The sequence below is a fragment of the Branchiostoma floridae genome, chromosome 5 (assembly GCF_000003815.2).
Source record: "Branchiostoma floridae strain S238N-H82 chromosome 5, Bfl_VNyyK, whole genome shotgun sequence".
Taxonomy (NCBI): domain Eukaryota; kingdom Metazoa; phylum Chordata; class Leptocardii; order Amphioxiformes; family Branchiostomatidae; genus Branchiostoma; species Branchiostoma floridae.
Genome location: NC_049983.1, coordinates 21,211,338 through 21,220,264, shown reverse-complemented (window position 1 = coordinate 21,220,264; position 8,927 = coordinate 21,211,338). Strand labels below are relative to the sequence as shown.

General features: G+C 42.2%; 1 protein-coding gene across 3 annotated transcripts in view; it reads left to right on the top strand.

Annotated features, from left to right (window-relative positions):
* Nucleotides 1-8,927, top strand: part of LOC118415507 (T-cell leukemia translocation-altered gene protein homolog) — a 24,218-nt gene that overhangs the window by 415 nt on the left and 14,876 nt on the right. Inside the window, exon 1 of one of the 3 annotated variants that reach the window (XM_035820171.1) lies at nucleotides 4,392-4,528. The exons of 1 other annotated variant lie outside the window; for it this stretch is intronic. In XM_035820171.1, coding sequence (XP_035676064.1) covers nucleotides 4,407-4,528 — 122 coding nt within the window. In that variant the 5' untranslated portion in view covers nucleotides 4,392-4,406. Of the gene's footprint in view, nucleotides 1-4,391; nucleotides 4,529-6,441; nucleotides 6,824-8,927 lie in introns of those variants that run through there. One more of the 3 variants, XM_035820168.1, reaches the window with a different exon arrangement.

Below are 8,927 nucleotides of genomic sequence, written 5' to 3'. Positions count from 1 at the left end.
CAAAAAGGCCATATAGAGCTTGCTATGGAGGCTACATCAACCCGGCCTACTGTGAGAGCAGAGAGTGCTGTGGTCTTGCTGGTATCGGGTTTCAGTCTCACTGGAAAGATCTGTGTATAACTTTAAAGCGGCTTTGCCGAACTACAATGAACGGAGTCGTGAGTGAATTTGCGCTAAAGCTTCCTCATTTGTATTGGTTCCTGAATGAATGAATGAATGGTTTATTTATTTCATGTAAAAACTTGCAGTCTTGCAACTGAAATGCGCTTTACGTACATCGAGTTAAAAGTTACATTAATAAACACAGTTAAAATTCGCATTGCACTTAAATGTTTCTGTTGCAATAAAGGACACAGTAGATTATTAACATATGTTATAGAAAAACGATTATTCATCAATAAAATATTCCTTATTAATTCCAATCTCTGATAATCTTTAAGATTATTCAAATTCAGCCGTCATTGAGCAATCGGACAAGGAAGGGAACAGGTGAATCTCTGTACCTATTAGTACGGCATTTGATAGTTCTAAGTTTGTGAGAGTTTCTTGTGTTCTTTCCGTGGCACTGTCCTAGTTTCTGAGGTAGCAGTCCGGGGTCCAGTGTCCTCGCAAACTTCTTGCACAGTTCGACGCGTCGTTGCGACAGTGGAAGTAGACCAGTTAAGAGCAGTGCCGAACTGTAGCTGGTGTATTTCCCCCCCAGAATAGTGCGAAGAGCTCTCTTCTGTACTCTCTCTAATCGTGTAGATTGTTCTGTGGTAAGTCCCGGATGCCACACTGGCACACAGTACTCCAAGACAGGACGCACGTATGACGTGTATACTTGTAGCAAGTCTTCTTCTGTGAGCTTGAAGCGTTTAAGGCTTCTCAGCATGAACAGTCTCCCGTTAGCCTTACTGACCATTTTTGAAACCTGTGTTTCCCACTTCAAGTTTGCTTGCAACCAGACTCCCAGCAGACAGGTCACCACCTCAATCTCTAACTGAGTACCATTGATCTTGAGGATTGGTGGGGCAGGGGGGAGTTTTAAGAAGGAGAACACCATGACTTTGCATTTATCTGCATTTAGAATCATGTGATTTTTGACGGCCCACTGGTTAAAATCATCAAGTTCCTCCTGCATGATGGAAGGCTCTTCATGATGCCGAGTCTCACCCAACGAGAGATCATCCACATATTTCCACTCATCCAAGGGAGTTCCTCTTACATACATTTGTGGCATACGATTTCTTATCATCATGGTACCGAAGTTGTGTTGTATTGTGTTGCGTATGTGTTGTGTTGCGTATGTGTTGCGTATGTGTTGTGTTGTGTCGTGTTGTGTTGTGTTGTGTTGTGTTGTGTTGTGTTGTGTTGTGAGGACGAAAAACTGTGTCTTGCTCACACCAAGCCCTTGCTCAAACTTAAGTTCAATTAGTAAGCTCATGGTAGTTAAAGCTTAAGTTGCCCGTGCATCTGTAACAGGGGTGGTGCCCAACTCCATTTCTGTAGCCCTTGGGCCGCACATATGTGCAAACCACTATAGCAGGGTGCTAGTCCGCTGGTTGTGATGTGTGTTTAACTGCTTAGCCCTTGGTAGGGAAGACAAAAAGAGATTTTAGACTTTGTCTGGTTGCCACTCTTGTCGAGTTGCGGGCATGGTACGAAACTTGGCCGCTGCACCAGTCTCTCTTCATCTAATTGATAAGTATTGCCTGAATAAAGAACAAATTTAACTTGAGGAAGATATGAAGTTCGTTCTGTCCTTTTGTTTGTCGATGTCTATGGGAACTAGGGATAAACGACGAAAGGCCAACAAAAAGACAATACAGCACACACTATACTGAACGGCACGCCAGGACGAACGAGCAAGTTATGATCACATCATGGGGAATTTCAGACAATTCAATTCCATCATTTGATCACGCCCTAGAAAATGAAGTGCGCGTCACCGTAGAGACATTGTTTATAGAGACTAAATTCCCTCACTGTAGACCAATGTCGTAGAATGATTTATATTCTTATAACAACATTCTAGTTACTAATATTGACTAAATTCCCTCACTTAAACTTGTGAATAGGACTGAAAAATGCATATTCCTCATTCGTTTTCATCAACCGTCTATAATCAGGTTAATCACGTTAATCAGCATAACTGCACTGGATCCGTTGTCACAATCTAATGAAACATCACAACCTTCTACGCTTACTATTTGCATTGCATTACCACAAAGTCAGCAGTAAATGTAGTAAAAATGTTACTTGACCACTGATCCTCTGAAAGATACAGTAAAGAAATGGCAATGTCACGCGTTAATTCTAGCATTTTAATGTCTTGTAACTCTTGTCAATAACACTTTTCATGATATAGTGACTGGTTGGCCTTATTTTCGTTTCTGTCTTGTCTGAAAATTATAAGTAGACAAAAAGATGATGTTCTCTTCGGTAATAATGTCCTATGATAACCCCTCTATTGTCTATAACTTGTTTTCGGTCATAGTTATTTACATTTTTATGATATCAAAGTCTTGTTTTCTATGTGGTACCAAGGACGTTATATAACGCCCTTTTATATAATGTCCATGGTGGCACCGACCTTTTTAACTGCTTATATCAGCTGTTTGATTCCATACAATAGCAGTTTTCTGATAACCTTTGTACCAATGTCGCATTTGAATGGCACTGGTCGGCAAACATGCCCCAGTTTTATATGAATATCAGTAATCAAGTATTAGCCTCTAAATATACATTATATACGTTGCCTGCATCGTAAGTATAGTGTCATTCAAGGCGCGCCCCTTTATGAGTCCGTCCAAGGAGCGAGAGAACTAAGTTATATACAACTGTCGGTGTTTGGTACCCTGATGTATCATTTGATAGCTCAAATGACCGGCTGATAACCTCTAGTACCCCTTCCTCTGTGCCCCCCGTGTGCCGCCACGCGATAGAGAAATAGAGAGACACAGACAGACGTGTATGGTATGATCTGGTATGTAAATCAGTACATAGACGAAATCATTGTACACACAGTATAAACAGGCGTATGAGCCAGACGACTTCTAGAGGCATTTATTGTTGCTAATCGCTAACCAGATTAGTGCGTCTCGATAAACGATTGTTGGATATGTTGGCTGTGAGAAAAATTATATCTATGCTTGCTTGTGTCACGCAATCTCTAGGGTGTTGATGGGTCCCCTTTACTTTATAGATAGATATAGATAGCTTTATTGCACAACAATTGTACGGGGTACAAAGTATGGCATCTACATCTACATATCTAACTAATACAGAAGTTGTAGTATGGGATAAGTTTCTTACAGTCATTGGTGGCTTTTACAATCATTGGAGGAGTTTCTAATGTCTAAACTTTCTTTAATATATTTTTCTATATCTGTCATGCAGGGATTGTCACATGTCATGATGTATTTGAATTTGCACTTCAGGTCCATTGTGATAAATCCTTGTGTATAAGATGACAGCCTTGTGTGCAGAGAATTTCGTATATCAGAATATTTGGGACATACATTACAACTTGAAGCACACCAGGCTAACATCTATCAGCTGAAGGGTGTGCGTGGAGCCGGGGACTTCCTTGTAGTACGATGGGATGTGATGCGATGTTATCCGGCTACGTGATAAGCTGTGATGAGATCTAGATTTTTATAGCTCTGATGCGACGTGATGTTCTGTTGTGACGTGATTTCTCGGCGTGCCACAGTGTCAGTCCATACCAGGAATAGCATGCACTGACCAGACCGATAGCACATCATTCTTAGTCACTAGTGCACGTCACTTTGAAATTAAAGGGGGAGTGGTGTAGCCTGCGTAAAAACCGATTGCTACCAGGGCATATTACACTGGTTGCCCTGGAAGCGAGTGCGAGGAGCCCAGGCAGTATAATTGGATCTGGACGGTACCCAGACTAGGAGGGTGGGATGAACGTATTGATCACTGTCATACTCATGTATTGCAGTGTTAAATATGAATCGCCATGTGAAGATTATCCTCGACACTGTGAACGTCATTTCGTGTGGTCACTCATAGAAACTAAAGTCACTAAAGGTGTGTAAGTGATTGTACACAGATTTATATCTAAACTTGAAAGGAAGTTGTACACAGTCCAACAAATAAAACTATCCAAGTCAGGTGCGAACAAGGTCAAGGCGTCATAGGCGTCATAGGCGACCTATTCATCCGAATGCTGACGTATAGTTCATAGTGCCCTGCTGATATCTCTATCGTCATCAATTGCAAGTTTCGGCAGCATAAATTTCTCGAAAGCAGACAATCTGTGTCGTCCCACTGAACACCACATACCCGGAACCGTGCAACATCTCTGTCACCACTGGCACAATAGATTGGACTGGGGGAGTTCTAACACCTAACGTTACTGTGATAACGTTTAGACCCAAGACGTTTTGTAAATCATGGACGTTCGATCCAATAGTATCCTTGTTGCCGATCAGGCGTCGTTTGACCGCGACCAACACCTCGGCAGCAGGGCTGAAGAGCTCGGCCATGATAGCACGCTCGGGCGGAACGGGCACTGGTAGGTGCAAGCAAGACCGATGCTTATAATATCATTGTTTTTCGTTGTTAACTCTGCTATCGGTTCCCGTACAGTGTTATAGCTTTCGTAAAATATCAACTTGTGAAGTTAATACGTTCGTTCAAACCTGCCTGGAGAAAGTTCCCTTAGTCAAGTTACAGACCTAATAGTATGTAACGTAGCAAGTCAGTAACATTTTCGACTAGCTGTTTCTTTGCCTAACCTTTGACCAAACATTATGAAACCAGCCTAGATTGCCACCATAGTCCACCTATCGGTGACCTTTATCAATGTGTACTTGAGTCTCGTCATGAGTGAATAGAATTGTTGAATAGCGGTTCCCTGCACAAGTAGTGATTTACTGGCAGAGTCGCACCCGTATACATGTACACTGTTGCTTCTCTTTCCATTTTGTATTGCTAACGTTATATCATTTCTAATGCCACAACGCTTAAACACGCTTTTTTCTTAATAAATCGACTGTTCTCCATGAATCATTATTCAAAAGGAAATTAACGTTATAACGTTAACGGTAAGCACTTCTATGAATGTCCGACGATTTAACCTCCTTGGAAATCCCGGCAACCACGCCTGCCTCCACGTGATACGGCCTGGAGACGTCATGCAGGAGAAAGTGAGAAATGCCCCATTCTGCCCCCAGGCGTGTACAAATATTTACTCTTACGTCAATAGGACCTTTGATCCTATTGGCTGATAAAGAAGGTGTGTCCTGTTTGTTGCGTGTAACGTTACCTTGTAACGTTACATCAGGTCTGCATGAAGTATATGGCAATCTTCCAAGCTGTACAACTGTCGATATTATGGGAGTGAAGGACACGTCAGAAGACTGTTGGCTTTCTTTCAAACCTTTGTTTTGTAAGATTGACTAACCAATGTTTATGTCACCTGAAATAGAACTGCGAACGCTGACCAACTGACCAATCGTCCAACGTCTATTTCTACATCCTTCTCACAAGAAGTGTAAGGAAGGACTGGAGGGTGAACTGCGGTGCTATGTTAACTGGCACGTATCCCCGTTTACCTCTTATCTATCCTGAGGGTGAGAGTTCTTTTCTGGATGATTTGTGCAAATTTTATTGGCCGTAGCACCTGTTACACTCTTAAGGCCAGTGGCATTGTGGGAAGGGGGCGGTTCGTTCACTTCGCGAATTCGCAGGGTCGACTGTGTGCCAATGGGATTCCCCGGCCCCGACTGGACCATTTTACTACTCTCCAAGCAGAAGTTCGGAACCGGCTGTTTTTTTTACGTTTCTTGGGCATTTTTATCGGGCTTTCTGCTTTATACCACTTTCTTTATGTTTCGCGTTTGGGTGCGAGACTTAAAGAAGACGGAATGAAATAGAAAGCTTGATAAAAATGAACTTCGAAAAAAAAAGCCGGAGCCTAACTTCTGCTTGGAGAGTACGTATGCAATGTACCATTTTACAGACTCAATGTATCTATTGATCTGAATGTTAAGCGCGCGCAGCCAGTGGCTGCTACAAAGGGCCATTGCAGACCAATAACGTTACTTGGGATCTGATGGTTAGAAAAATCATCATCTCATGAATATAAACGTTTATATAGTGAAAGTTAAATGATATAAACCAAATAACAATGCTATCCTGAGAGCCTTTTGACTTTCATGCCATCATTAAGTTGAGTGACGCTACGATCCCATAGTGTGATTGCTGTAAAGAAACAACGACAAGGAAAGATATCTTCTTCTAGAAGCTGTATTTGCTCGCAAATGATCATCTTCATGGCATCAACATCACGGGTGGCTTGCCCGGGCCAGGTCCACTCAGCAAACAATTGTTACGTAAAAGAAAAATAATAAACATCCATTGTTGTGAACAGAAAGGGACAAATTATGAGGCCTGACTTCGGTGATTGCGTGATGACCAAGGGGCTTTTTGGATACCAGTAAACCTGACATCCGCTGTCCACCCCTCGGATATCTGTTGGTTGGTCCCTAAGCGGAAGCGGTGGGTAAACATGGCGGTGTGAGGGTACGTGTCTCTCGGAGACGGACCGACGTCTTTTCCTCCACGTGTCCCCTTGCATTCCTCTGCCCTTGTCATGAAGACTTGGCCGGATCGGTCGGATAGGGATCCATTCCTAGATGTCTGCTAAGCTGTCTATCCGTCCGATGGACGAGGGAAAGGCGGCGTCTGACGTTCCAAGAGTAGCGGGAAATGGCGGCGCGACTTCGTTCCATACAGCCACCGGGGGAGAAGGGGACCACGGCCCGACTGGCCAGACATCGCCGTCGGGGTTTTACGAGATAGCTTGGTGAGACTTCCTCCTCAGGACTGTTCTTCTGTAAAATTTAAACACCTGTATTTTGTATAGTATTACAATGAACTGTGAATTAGCGTTGTTTGGATGTAAAGGGCTGGGGTTATATTTTTATGTTTTTGAACTCAAGTTCTAACGTCTGGAAGAAGGAGGTCCCTGCCAATTCCCAAATACATGTAAATGGTGTTCAATCCGGATCTTTCCGAGTTTACACTGCCATGCGGGGTGAAACAAAGGGAAGGAGAATAAACACTCCAACAGCAGAACACAGGCACTCTGTGTCCAGGGCAAGTCAACTGTAATATTTGAAGTGTGCTAAAGTCTATTCATGTGGAAATCATCGTGATCATATCTATGTGAAGAGGTCATGGAGGACGGTGTCATTTCCTGTATACTATATAACGTTACTCTAGGGCAGTCGAGGTCGAAATTGTTTGTAGTTTGTTTGTTAGCTTGTAGAGGCCCCTGTAATGTACACGGTGGGCTTTAAAATTATTCACAATGGAGGGTTATTCTTGACAACAATAGACCAATAGATTGCCAATGAGCTGTTAAATGTCATAGTCAATGACTTGTCAACAATGCTTCTTTAATACATGTGAGTCCCCAAGACTCCCTGAATTTAACCTTCTTATTCCTTCATGTAACGTTATATAATTTATGTCACAAAATTATGTGTGCTTCCAAATGCACAAGGGTACTAAATTGATGTGCCCTTTTGTTAAGTTTCCAAAGGAAAACTTATTGTATCTGTTGACGTCCTCGCCAAGACTTTCCACAGCCATCTGCTCAGTCTAGAGTAACTCACTAACTGGTTCAGTTCTCCTTGGTTTTACAAGAATGTCGTAGGTGTTTGTTGACCACCAGGGTAATATATCTTCCCTGAACTCCAAGCACCAGCCTAGGGCGTTACATAGAACGTTATATATAACGTCATTGCACCAGCTAAGCCAAGAATTATTACTTAATTGTCCCAGTAAATCATTGCTGAACGGTCAACCAGCGCCCATGGACCTCAAGCAAAGTCCCATGAATATTCATGATTGAAAATGTAGTTATAAAGTCATCCACATCATTTCAGGCAGCTAGGATGAGCTGTCCACACTTTCTAACAATAACATCACTGGGAGCAAGATATGTGTGATGTATTTCACAGTAGTTACATGTTTCAGACTCACCTCTGTAGGTCATCCAGGACTGTGCCAATAATAACCTTATGGCATGCCCTAATCGTGTGGATTCAGCCCTGCCAGAGGTTAAGCTACCAAGGTCAGTTGATTATAACCCTGGAAAGGTGACAGAACCTAGATGTGGCATTGCCATTGTGGCTGCTGATCTGTGTTATTCTTCTACCATTGTCTGCAGTGAAAAAGTATACACCAAAAGTATAAACCTTCTTTGAATGTTTTGTTGCCTAATAGTATCAATTTGTATGTTTGTAAAGTTTAGATTTAGATTCTGCTTTTTCCACAGCTTGAGTGATAGTTAGAACGACTGGAGGCCTTCTATTAGGAAATAGTCCCTCCGCCCACAAGAGAGGATTTCTTTTAAAGTTTTAAACACCCAAGGCAAGCCTATCTATGGTGTTAAAGAGACCACATAGAAAGACTGAGAGACCTTGATCTAACTGTTTTAGAACTTGGCCACTATCCTGAAGATTTTTTTTCAAGATGAATGAAGGACAATTCATATTTAGGATATCACATTATATTCAAAGTGTCTGTATTTAGGATGTCACATTATATTCTAAGAGTACCTCTCTTGGTCAAGCAAATATTCTATTCTCCTTTCCAAAGGGATGTTTTGATTACCATATCAGGCACATCAGCATAAGCTATCATCTTCGGTGGGCATGCCTGATTGCCGAAGCCTTCTCCGTCTAGTGAAAAAGTGTTGTACTATGAAAAAAGGGTGGTTTTATTTTATGCAAATGAGTTCATAGAACATGTACCACCCGTTTTTTCATAGTACTACACTTTTCTGCACTATGGGGATATAAACATAGTAATTGAAGGGCTCTGATTGGCTGAGGGGTAGTGGCCATGTTCTAAGAGGGAACTAACCAATAGTCTTTGCTTTCGGGCCTGCGCCAAGTTAC